General features: G+C 39.5%; 1 protein-coding gene and 1 pseudogene across 1 annotated transcript; both read right to left on the bottom strand.

Annotated features, from left to right (window-relative positions):
• Positions 1-202: 202 nt before the first annotated feature.
• Positions 203-3,895, bottom strand: LOC131313839 (putative receptor-like protein kinase At3g47110; annotated as a pseudogene).
• An 865-nt stretch (positions 3,896-4,760) lies between these two features.
• On the bottom strand, positions 4,761-5,279 carry LOC131313838 (probable LRR receptor-like serine/threonine-protein kinase At3g47570). The gene is made up of 2 exons (XM_058342340.1): positions 5,145-5,279; positions 4,761-4,930 (listed from the first exon to the last, which is right to left on the bottom strand). The coding sequence occupies exons 1-2, from the start codon at positions 5,263-5,265 to the stop codon at positions 4,761-4,763; spliced, it is 291 nt and encodes a 96-aa protein (XP_058198323.1). The 5' UTR covers positions 5,266-5,279.
• Between the last annotated feature and the right edge of the window lie 8,215 nt (positions 5,280-13,494).

Genomic DNA, 13,494 nt, shown 5'->3' with positions numbered 1-13,494 from the left:
TACACTTTTTTGAAAAATTACATTATATTTCAAAAAAGTAAGGACAATTTTATTTTATCCATTTAAAAGTTAAACGGACGTACAAATTGAGACAAGGCAAAGTCAAAAAATAAATAAACAAATCGGGACAGAGAGTATCTTTGTATTAACATAAATACACAACCCCACGATCGGGCATGTTGGAAAGAGAGAAATTGCAACGTGCTTCCAACATTAAAGGGTTTTTATTCCTTATTTTGAGGAAGAGTAAAATATTGATGTGAAGGTGGAGGAGAGAGTCACTCTGTAAACGACTGTTAGGGATGAAAACGCAAAAAAGGAAACAAGGCAGATGCCTTTGGGATTTACTTGTTCCCTTCTCTTTTATTGTTCATTACAATCATTGTGCAACCAAAAAGTCAAGGAACCCAACTTAAGAACACAACCCCGGACTCAATTGTGTTCGGAGATGTATGGGGGTCCACGTTCACCGAACAACTCTATACATAGCTGTGTCTGGAGTTGAGTTTTGAAGTTGGGTTCCTGGCGTTGCTCTTTTGCTAATGCGCAAAATTTTTGGTCCTAGTTCTACACAATTCTGCTACTACATCTCTCATGCTCATTCGTTCCCCAGGAGATTGCATTGAGCATGAAACTCCAATTGTCAGAACTGCAACCAAGCACTCCTTGATTTTGCCTTCCCTCGCCGTTGTGTTGTCATCATCACCTCCAACTTCTGATAAAAGAGAAGGTTCAGCAATCTCCATCACTCTTTCGGGCAATGCGGTCTTAGTAAAATGATGGAGGTTTCGACCATCCTCGAACATGGTATCAGTAGGTCTCCTTCCTGTAAACATCTCCAGTAAGAGAATTCCAAAGCTGTAGACATCACCCTGGATCGATGGCTTACCTCCCATGCCATACTCTATATATACACAACCAAGAATCGTGACAGATCTTGTTAGTTGCCATAGGAGTTTAAACTTCACGTTGGTTTCAGTTCAATTGTTAAAAGAAATGATGTTGAAATTTCATAAGCATTTGCAGTAAACAAAACAAAGGAAAGAGTATAAATGCACGTATGAGACAGATAAGCTTACTTACCTGGAGCAACGTAGCCAACCGTTCCTCTTATCCCAGCTGAACTTGTTTGAGAAATAGTAAGCAAGCTATCCGTCAAAAACCTTGCCAATCCAAAATCGCCCACACAAGCGGTCATGTCATCACCAAGTAGAATATTACTTGGTTTCAGATCACCATGAACAATCGCTGCTTGGCAGTGATGGTGAAGATACTCTAGTGCAGATGCCATATCAATTGCTATGCTTAGTCTCTGAGTCAGACTTAAACTTCTTGGGTGTTCATTCTGATCACCTTCACTTTTGTGCAGCCACTCCTCAAGGCTTCCGTTGGGCATGAACTCGAAAATTAGTGCTTTGAAATCCTCCCCTTTGGAATCAATACTTGAGCATGTAGTGATTATCTTGACGAGGTTCCGGTGTCAGAATATTTCTCAACGCATTGCATTCAGAGGTAAAACTCTTGGCAGCTCCTTTCTCTCTAAGTTTGAGTACCTTCACTGCTACAGCCATTGCTTCGCTTCCTAGAACCCCTTTGTAGACAAAACCAAAGTGTCCCTCACCAATCAAGTTAGCTGATGAGAACTGGTTAGTTGCTTGGACAAGCTCTGAATAAGAAACTTGTTTAAACAGCTCATCTGTTGGCAACATGATTGAAGGGCTACTTTCCGATCTCTTGTTCCGGCATAAACAGCCCAACAAAAATGCCAAAAGAACCAAACACGAAATAGCTACTGGAATTGCTATTTTGATGGCAAGAGTTGTTCCTCTTTTATTTGTTACAGCTATTTGACAAGAAGGAAGTCCCAAACTCTTTATACCTCCACACAGTTTTCTGTTCTCAACAATTGAAAATGCACTTATATTTCTAAAAACCCCTTCATGTGGTACCTCACCGTCGAGGTTATTGAAAGATAGGTTGAGACTTTGTAGAAGAGTGAAATTCTGCAAGTAGGTTGGAATTTGACCTGACAAGTTATTTATGGAAAGATCGAGCAAATTAAGGCTCTTTAGAGCGCTCAAAGACTGAGAAATTCTCCCTCCGAATAAGTTATCCCCCAAACTAAGGGACTCCAGCATTATACACTTGGAAAAATTACTTGGAATTTCTCCAGACAATCTGTTATTCGAAACATTCAAGAGGACGAGATTCCTCATGTTACCAACCTCCACGGGCAAGGGTCCGGTCAGAGAATTATGGGCCAAACTAAATGAAAGAATAGTAGAAAGGCTTACAACTTCCTTTGGTATAAAACCGGTTAAGTTGTTGCCGAACAGGTGTAGAACCTCGAGTTGCTTACACTTTCCCAAACTAGGAGGAATGTTTCCACTCAAGTTATTTGTGTATAAATACAATCGCCGCAGTTTTGTGATATTTCCAATTGTTTCAGGAACTGCCCCTGAAATTCTGTTATTAGACAGGTAAATTTCCTCCAGTCTTTCAAGTTTGCCTATACCCTCAGGAATTTCACCACTGATCGAGTTCATGAAAATCCTCAATCTTGTAAGGCCGACTAAATTTTTTACTCCTTCAGGTATGGTCCCTGAAATCTGGTTAGCTCCTATGCTAAGCCATTGTAGAGAAGTTGAAAAATTCGCAAGTGAAGCGGGTAATGCACCTTTGAACCAGTTAGATCCTAATTCCAGTACCTGGAGATTGCTGCAGTCAGTTAAAGAAGTTAGAAAGCTGAACCCTTCTGCCTCATCCGTCTCTAGTTGATTTTCGGCAACTGATAAATTTTCCAAACCCTTTAAGCTTCCGAGATTTGTAGGCATGGTTCCTGTAAAATTACAAAAACCGAAATTCACGTCTCGTAGTCCCGAGGCATTTGATAAAGAAATTGGCAAGTGACCGGTGAACTGGTTATGGCTGACATAGAGGCCAAAAAGATTGGGAAGAGTGAAGCCGATATCTTGTGGGAATTTGCCATAAAATTGGTTGCCGGCGAGACCTAAAAGAAGGAGCGAAGAGATATTGTAGATAGAAGGAGGAACCTCCCCCGATAAATTGTTTGTACCAATCTGGAAACTTTCCAAATTCAGTAGTCTCCCTAGTTCGGATGGGATGGTTCCTTGGAAGTAGTTTCGTGACATTCTCAAGTGAAGCAGAGAAGACGCATTTCCTAACCAACGTGGGATGCTGCCGGTGAGTCCATTAACAGATACAAAAAACCCCTTGAGTTTGTTTGTTGATAAAGAGCTAGATTGTTGTACGCCAACTAGATTGTTGTACGCATTTCCTAACCAACGTGGGATGCCAACTAGATTGTTGTACGCCAATCTGATAACTTGAATATCCATACAATAGGACAAGTTGGTTGGGATCTCCCCTTGGAATGCGTTGGTGCTGAGATTGAGATATCTAAGCTGCGTCAAGCGACCGAACTCCTGTGGAATTATGCCTTGAAAATCGTTGTTTTCGAGATTGATCCCTCTGAGAAAGCTTAGGTTTCCCAAGTGAGGGGGTAATGAACCTGTTAACTTCTTACCTTGTAAATCAAGGAGGGTGACTCTTCCGGGATGTCGGGTGCTGCACAAAACACCCTGCCATTTGCAGAAATGGATAGAGGTGTTCCATGAGGATGTGAGGTTGAGTGGGTCTTGGATTATTCTGTCTTTGAAGGCAAGCAATGCGAGTCTGTCCGTTTCGTTCCCGATTGATAATGCAGCAGCTACTGAAGAAGGTTTTAAATTTGCTGGGTATATGAAGAGGGCAATGTAAGCTAGGAAGAAGCTTATCATTAGTTTTCTCATCATGGCCGGCAAGACTGGTGGAATAGGAAAGTGCTAAAGCAGATTGCGGATGTAAGCCAACTGCCTCATGCACCTGTGTGTATGTATAAACTTGACCGGTTTGTAATTGTATTGGTCAGCTTTACCAGTATTTGTGGGGTTCAAGCGAACCCATTGGGATTAAAAGAAAAATACACTAAGATTTTGTAATTTTTTTTTATACTCCTATATATTTTGATTTTTCTTAGCTATTGTTGTACTAGGTTATTGGTGCATAGCCAATATATTAATATAAGTGAAAATCTACTTATGACAACAAAATAAAATTATTCAAGCTCAACTTATTTTTAATCAAATAAAAATCTGCATTTAAGATAGAGTTTTGCATTGCGAAAAACTTCTGCACGGTTTTTTTATCATCGTTGAACTGAAATTTTAAAACCGCTGCTACCGTCTAGGGTGCCGAGACTACGGCGGCTAGCATTTTCCAGCATAATTTGGTTCACCTATAACAAGCATTACCACACCTGGAAAAAGAAGGTCCATCCATTGAGACTTTCAAAAGTGCCAGCGGAGGCCCATCCATTAGCAATAAAATATTTCCCTGATGCTTATCCACTGACACCGACCTTGTCCATTTTCAATTCAGATTTGAAAGAAGGGAAAAGATTTTATTGAAAATTATACTCCAAGGATTCTCCTCATTTACATAATGCATGTCTCATAGACCAAAAATATTTAACAACTGAATGCGCCACTTAGACGTGGGATTTAACACACCTTCATACAGCTTGGAAAGGTAAAACAAGAGGGAGAAAATTATTTTTTCATTACAATCGATTTGCTAACGGGGAAAAGTTTTGGTCCTAATTCTAGACAATTCCGCAACCATATCTCTCATGTCCATTCGCTTCACAGGTGATTCCATTGAGCATGAAACACTCCTTTTTATTTGGCCATTTTCTGTCGTTATGTTTCCATCACTCTTTCGGGAAGTGAGCTCTTAGAAAACTGATGGAGGTTCCAGCTGTCCGTGAATATCATATCCGTAGGTCTCTTTCCTGTGAACATCTCTAGTATGAGGATTCCGAAGCTATAGACATCTCCCTGAATCGACGACTTACTTCCCATACCATACTCTATGTGGATGCATAAAACAAGGAATCGTGTCAAATCATGTTAGTTGTTGCAGGACTATAGACTTCAGGTTAAGTTTCAATTCATTTACATTTGATAAGGAATGATTTTTGACATTTCATAACAAAAAATAAAAGATGGATGCATAACCATTTGCAATAAATACATGATAGGGAAAAAAATCAATATAAATAGAAGATAGACGAACTTAGTTACCCGGAGCAACGTAGCCAACTGTTCCTCTTATTCCAATTGAGCTTGTTTGAGGTTGAGATATAGTGAGTAGGCTATCAGATAGAAACCTTGCCAGTCCAAAATTGCCCACATAAGAAGTCATGTCACGGTCAATCAGAATATTACTTGGCATAATATGCAATATTACTTGGCATAATGCATATCTCACATACTCGTATTCATTGTTGAAGAAATTAAATAGCCATCCTATTTGAAGAACTTATTTATGCCACCATCCTAGTGGGTTTGAATCATTAAGTTCGCATCCTCAAATTCAAATAAACCCCATACTGCCCTTTCTCTCTCCTAATTTTTATAACCTCCTCACCTAGAGTTCCCTCATCTTCAGCAAGACAGTTATCAACATACCCACAATTTTTGGCTTTCTCATTTACTCTTTCCAAGCCGTGAACTTCCACACCAACAGAAACACCATTTTGGTTCAAAGCTCAAACCCATTTCCGTATAAGACCCATCTCCATCCAACAGAGTAGAATCTCCATCAGTCAATCTTCTAATCTTCTACCTTTGCATCTCCTGTGTCTTTAGCATCTCCAATTATGGCATCGTCGGCTCCACCACGGCCAGTTGTTTTTTGTACAATTTATTTACTTTTCAAACACAGTTTTTTGCAATAGACCAAGATAATGGCGGCTAGCATTTTCCACCATAACAAGCATTACTGGCCATGAGATCAGCCACCATTTTGGACTGAAAAAACAAAACGGTCATCCATTGGGACTTTTCAAAGTGCGACTGGTACTGGTGGAGACCCTTCCTGGAGCAGTGTAGAATTGTAGATAGATAAAAAAGTTGGCACCCTGTTTTCCAACATGTGAAAGGGTTGTTTCAATTTAGCTTTGGAAAAACCGGGGAAGATTTTAATGGAAAATTTCTTCTCCTCGTTGAACTAATTTGTCAAAGTTTTTTTCACAATTGGTTTTGTTTGCCACTCTGAGTTTTGCAAAACAATGCCTGTAAAAACTGCACAATATCAAAATTTGCTCGATTATCATTTCCAAGTTTCGCCCAGGGCAAAAGGGGTTTAACCGTTTAAATAAAAGATGTGTCTTCATGTTATTCTTTATCGGTTATGCAAGAGTTCTTCACATTAAGCAAGAACCATGTATGAATATAGTCCACAAATACAGTATGCCAATCAAAGCAGACAGCCAAATGATATTTTGCGGGGCAATTGAAAGTTGCGAGTCGTTGTTTCCTCATGGAGCGGTCATTCTGGCCAAACTACGTACATTTGGTGTCTGTGTTGTGCGTGTGTAAACCACGAACCCGACACATTTTTTGTTGAGAATTGTGTATGTAATTATTGGAGAGTCCGTCCACTCGTTGGGCAATAAATCCCCCATGTATAACATATCCCCACTTTGTGAGATAAAATAACCGATGGCGATTTAATATGACCCGTACGTAATACTATTCTTTTAAGTGTCAATCAAACACTGAATATGTGATCCCTCTGAATTCTATACAATGTATTCCCACCCTAAAATTTTGGTCATTTTTTCCTTTCTCGCATGTTACTTAAGTTGTCCACTTTGACTAGTCAAGGAAAAAAAATTAAGTTATTTTCTTTCTTGACCTTCATACTGTTGTAACGAACGCTATGAATGCAAGCTAAGAACGAGAAATTGAAAACTAAACAAGAAATTACAAAGACACAAGATATACGTGCATGGTTCCCCAATATGGGTACGTCCACGGGCGAGGAGAGAGAGAATTCACTAACCAAGGTGAATAAGAGATACAAAGAGCCGGCTGTAATTCGTATCTCTAGAAAAGCCACAATATGATAGCCCAAAAGATAATTCCTAGAAGTCCCCCAAAAGCCCTATGTATAAATAGGCTACAAAAAATGGGAACAATATAATTAACCAATGTGGGACAAAAGAATACAAGGCATTCTCAACAATTCTCCACCTTAACTTGAATTCCACTGAACCAAGTCACCAAATATAGCTCTCCCCTTCTAACCTCTCACTACCAAAATGCCCCCGAGGGGCGATCAACTATAAATACCAAGCAAGCCCAAGCAATACTTAAACTTGGCAACCAGAACCGGTTTAGTCAACATATCTGCTAGGTTATCTGCCGTACCCACTTTCTTCACCTCAACTTGTTTCTGTGAGATGATATCCCGAACGAAGTGATGCCTGACATCGATATGGTTGGTCCTTTCATGATACATTAGATTTTTAGTCAAATGCATAGCACTCTGTGAATCACAAAATACTGAATTCACACTCAGTGCAAGACCAAGCTCACAAAGCAAACCTCTCATCCACAATGTCTCTTTCACAACTTTAGCAATGGCCATATACTCTGCTTCTATTATAGACAGCACGACTGTAGCCTGTAAAGTAGCTTCCCAACTAATGACACTTCTGGACAAAGTAAAGACATAACCTGTCAGAAATCTCCTCTTATCGTGGTCACCGACAAAATCCGAATCAACATAACCAACAACATGATCACCAGAATTGGCAACCCCAAATAATAGACCAACACTTGCAGTTCCGCACAAATACTGTAGTATCCATGTCTTAGCCTCCCAATGTGCCTTTTCTGGACGCCCCATATAACGACTAACGACACTAATTGCATGTGAAATATCACGACGAGTACATACCATAGCTTACATAAGGCTCCCAACTGTGCACGTGTGACATCCCACTTTTTCAATAAAAAAAAAAGATAATATTTTTGACGTGAATAATTAAATCTTTCATTTTTCTATTTCAAACTTCTTTCTAATAAAAACTAAACTCGAATAATTTATAATTTTATGTACAATGTGGAGCTACGCGTATTCTATATCATTTGGGCCACTTTTTTTTATTTGGGTCGGACTTAATCTTAAAATTCCGGATGGGCCTTGTAGCGAGAGTATATTTTATAGGATGTAGCTTTCTTTTATTCTTATTCATATTGAGAACTAGGGTATATTATTTCAACGTTAAGAGAGACCTAGCGTTTATACATCAGAATCAGAGAGAGACGAGAGAGAAGGGACTGAAGTGTAGAGCGTTGCGGCGGATTCGAATAGCATTTCAATACCTTGGGTCAGTCTCCTCTTTATTCCTAAACATTATTATTTTTATTGTTATTGATTCTCGATGTACGGCCTTCTATAGTAATAATTTAGGTGGGTTTTTGTTCGGCTGCATGCCGAGAGGAACGGGTGGCAGTGGTGTATGTATATATGATTTGCTCGTGGGTTTAGTTAGTGATCATGATTCTGATGACTTAGTAATTCTAGGTTTAGGCTTTAGCAATTCTAGTACTTAGTTAATGCTAGTATAGGTTTGGAGTATTATATTTAGCAGTTCGGCAACATATGATTAATTATGATTTTGTATACTTCTATTCAGATCAGGCGCTGTTACAGTTGCATAGCAATCGTGATATCATTTTTCGGATCCGAGGTGAGTGATTAAGCATGTGATCCCTTCTTTTGAAATCCTCTTGAGCCAATCTATCATTGACAATTAGTTATTCGTTGCGATCCGATAATTGATATTCTGATTCGTACTCTCATATTTATTGACGATTGACGTACCCTTTGGCATACAAGGTTATTTGATTATTTGTGTGAGTGATTAATTGCTCTCATTTTTACTGTCGTCGATGCATTGACTCCATGATATTATTGTGACTCTGCAATGGCACGGGGAATAATCCTGGTGCAGGTGCCTCCGGCTCGCCGTTGTTCTATTTGTGTTTGGGACCATGGACTATATTTGTAATTATTAAAGTCCAAGGAAAAGACCCGTGAGATATCGTGGTGACTTTGGCCGCTAGGGAAAAGACTCATGAAATACCTTGTGACTCTAGTGCTCAACGGATAGGGACAAGACTTATGAAATACCCTGTGACCCTATTCCGGATCGGCTTAGGGAAAAGGTCCCAGGTGCCATCCTGTGGTGACTCTAAGTATGGTGTTGGATCCAACGGGTTAAGCCCTGAGAAAATATTTGGCATTTGGTACTTGGTAATTGGTGATTATGGTTCCCACTTTGGTATAGACTCCCGTTTATTGTTGTTCATCTTTTGGATATTATTGGACTCATTGTTTGGTATAATTATTCTGGTGATTCGAGGATTGTTCATATTATTCATTAATCTGTTATTCAACTGGTGGATACTCTTTGTTGAGCTGTTGATCATTTTGTTCAGTATTTGGTTTGCTGTTAGTATTCGTTGAACCATCTAACTCCTTTATTAATTTGAAACCACTTCTTGGAACCCTCATTATCGTTCGTTCAAAAGTATGCCACTTTGTATTATCACCCTTAGCATGCTTAACTACTCACTGAGCCCGTCAGCTGACCGATTTATTCCACCTTTTTTTTTCAGGTTAGTTCATGGAGCGCTATAGTGGACTCTGTGGCTTTGTCGAGACCTTCTGTTTGGACCTCTAGGACGTCTGCATTTTTATTTCTTTTCTATTATCAAAAAGCTTCCGCACTTTTATTAATTGGCAGTTCATTGTCGAGTTTGGAGTTGGAGAATATGAGATGTTTTAACAAAAATACTGGTTTTGAGTTTACACATTTTGCTTTAATAAAATATCCAATCTTTCTCTTAGTAGTTCGAATTGTAAAAATATTTTTAATTAGGCTTCGTGTCCCATGATTGCTTCATGGTGCACGGCCGGTCATGCTCCCGGATTTGGAGCGTGACAGCACGAGTATGGAACCTGAGACATATACTTCTTCTCATCCTCCGACTGTGGTGACAACTCAGCTGAAAGTCGAAAGTGTGCCGCCAAAGGGGTACTGACTAGCTTCAAGTTCTGCATGGCAAAACGCTCAAGCACTTTAAGAACATAAGACTTCTTATTAAAAAATAATTTGTCAGCTACTCGATCTCTTGAAATCTCCATACCCAAAATACATTTTGCCGCACCCAAATCTTTCATCTCAAATTCACCACCTAACTGTTGTTTCAACTTGTTGATTTCTCATACACTCTTAGCAGCAATAAGCATATCATCAACATACAACAGTAGATAAACAAATGAACCATCTAAAAGTTTTCAAAAATACACACAACTGTCATATTTACTTCTTGAATATGACTGGCTTATCATAAAAGTATCAAATCACTTATACCACTGCCTTGGGGATTGTTTGAGGCCATTCCAAGATTTACGAAGTAAACAAACGTGATCTTCCTTACCAGAAATAACAAATCTCTTAGGCTGATGCATATAAATCTGCTCCTCAAGCTCGCCATGCAAAAACGCAGTTTTGACACCAAATTGCTCTAACTCAAGATCATAACATACAACAATAGCAAGTAAAGTGCGAATGGAATTATGTTTTACAACTGGTGAAAATACCTCATTGTAGTCAACACCCTCCTTCTGGTTGTATCCTTTCGCCACTAGCCGAGTTTTCAACCGAGTGTCTTCTACCCCTGGAATACTTGGTTTGCACTTGAAGACCCACTTGAACCCAACAATCCTCTTCCCTTTCAGTGGTTCTACTAACTCCCATGTCTGATTCTTCTGAAGAGACTCAATCTCCTCATTCATTGCAACAAACCATTGTACAGACTCAGTGCTCAAAATAGCTTCAGTATAGCTTGAAGGCTCCTCATACTCAACTATTTCAGCAACTGATAAAGTATAGGCCACCATCTCAGAATAAGCCGAATACCTTTCGAGAGGCCGAATCTCCCTCATTGGCCTATCTTTAGCAATAGTGCGTGGTTTGCTCAACTAACGCATCAACCTATGTGTCTGAACTCTTGAACTCCTCTTCAATTGGCTTCTCAATGTACTTCTTCCCTGAATCGGAAGATTCACTCAAAAACTCCACCTGTTTTGGAACACTCTGTTCCTGAACTATATCATCAACCTGCTTAGACCCCTTAATCAGATAATTTTCATCAAAAGTCACATCCCTATTGATCAAAAACTTCAAATTATTAGAGCACCATAACTGTACCCTTTGACACCTACTACATAACCCAAGAAAATACACTTCTTGGCCAGCGGCTCCAATTTACCCTCATTCACATGAGCGTAAGCTGGACACCCAAAAACACGCAACACAGAATAATCAGCTGGATGATCTGACCATACCTCAAACGGAGTTGTACACTCAATAGCATTCGACGAAGATCTATTCACCAAATAGCATGTTGTGGAACGGCTTCAGCCCAAAATTCTTTGCCCAATCTAGATTAGACAACATACAACGTGCCTTCTTTAAAAGAGTCATGTTCATTCGTTCAGCCACACCATTCTACTGAGGGGTTTTTCTCACTGTGTGATGCCTCACAATGCCCTCATCATTGCAGAACCTATCAAACTCGCCAAGACAAAACTTCATACCATTATCAGTTCTCAAATGTTTTATTTTCTTACTAGTCTGATTCTCAATCAAAATTTTAAACTGTTTAAATGTATTAAAGGCGTCACTCTTATGTTTCAACATATACACCCAAACCTTACGAGAGAAATCATCGACAATACTCATAAAATAGCGAAAATCACCTTTAGAAGTTACCTCTGTGGGACCCCAAAGATCAAAGTGAAAATAATCCACCGTGCCTTTGGTGCGACGAACAGCTGTACTGAATTTCACCCTGCACTGCTTGCCGTAGACACAATGCTCACAGAAATTCAGCTTCTCAATTTTCTGGCCATATAGCAAACCCTATTTGCTCAAAACTATCATCCCCATCTCGCTCATACGCCCAAGGCGCATATGCCACAAACGAGTCAAGTCTGAATCTGAAATCTTGAATGAAGCAATCGTTGCTGCAGCACCTATAACTGTACTGCCCTGGAGTGTATAGAAGTTACCACGCTTCTGACCTTTCATCAGTACTAATGCACCCCTTGAGACTTTCAAAACTCCACATTCACTGAGCAATTTGTAGCCATGAGAATCAAGAGCACTCAGAGAGATAAGATTTTTCTTCAAATCCAGAGCATGTCGAATCTCAGATAAAGTCCTAACAATATCGTCGTGCATTCTAAGCTGAATCATTCCTGAACCAACAGTCTTACAGGCCATGTTGTTGCCCATCAAAACTGTACCATAATTGACTGCCTCATAAGTAGAAAACCACTCTCTATGCGGACACATATGGTATGAACATCCATAATCCATAATCCACTCAGTATTAGAGCGAGAATCGCCCTCTGTAACTGATAACACATTATCTGGCTCATCTGAACTTTCAGCAATTCCAGCAATTACTTTACCCCCTTTCTGGTCTTCTTTTTCCTTCTCCTTAAGTTTTAAACAGTCACTTTTTCAGTGCTCGGGTTTCTTGCAATAATTGCACTTTCCCTTCTTCTTACCTGATGACCTAGATCTTCCCCTATTACTCGACTCCTCCCTTTCTATTGTTCTTCCCCTAACAAACAAACTCTCTGCATGTGTATCACCCTCACCTGACACTTTTTTCCTCAATTCTTTCGAATATAGGCTGGCCTTAACATCTTCCATGGATATTGTGTATTTGCCATACAATAGGGTTATAACAAAATGCTCTTACAAAAGTGGTAAAGAACATAGCAAAATTAGGGCTCGGTCCTCATCCTCAATTTTACTGTCAATATTTTTCAGATCCATAATAATATGATTGAACTCATCTAAATGATCCTTAACATGTATACCTTCTCGCATACACAATGTATAAAGACGTTGTTTGAGATATAACATGTTGGTGAGCGACTTCGTCATGTATATGCCTTCCAACTTTAGCCAAATTTCTGCTGCTGAAGTTTCTTCTTCCACCTCACGAATAACGTCATCTGCCAAACTCAACTGAATAGAACTCAGAGCTTTGGCATCCATATCATCTCAATCTTCCTCTTTGATTCCAAAACTAGTCTTGCCTAACAAAGCCTTATGCAACCCTTATTGGGTTAACAGAGTCTTCATCTTTACTCTCCAAAGACTGAAACCGCTACTCTGCCCATCAAACTTCGCAATCTCGAATTTAGCCGCCATAGCCACAATCAGAAACGAAACCCTAATTTTTGCAACCTTAGACTCTGATACCAGTTTGTTGTAACGAACGCTATGAATGCAAGCTAAGAACGAGAAATTAAAAACTAAACAAGAAATCACAAAGACACAAGATATACGTGGTTCCCCAAGATGGGTACGTCCACGGGCAAGGAGAGAGAGGATTCACTAACCAACGTAAAGAAGAGATACAAAGAGCCAACTGTAATCCGTAACTCTAGAAAGGCCACAATATGATAGCCCAAAAGATAATTCTTAGAAGTCCCCCAAAAGCCCTATTTATAATTGGCTACAAAAACGAGAACAATATAATTAACCAA

This window comes from Rhododendron vialii, chromosome 13a, assembly GCF_030253575.1.
Source record: "Rhododendron vialii isolate Sample 1 chromosome 13a, ASM3025357v1".
Taxonomy (NCBI): Eukaryota; Viridiplantae; Streptophyta; class Magnoliopsida; order Ericales; family Ericaceae; genus Rhododendron; species Rhododendron vialii.
The sequence above is the reverse complement of the archived record's forward strand: the minus strand, read 5'-3'. Positions and strand labels throughout refer to the sequence as shown.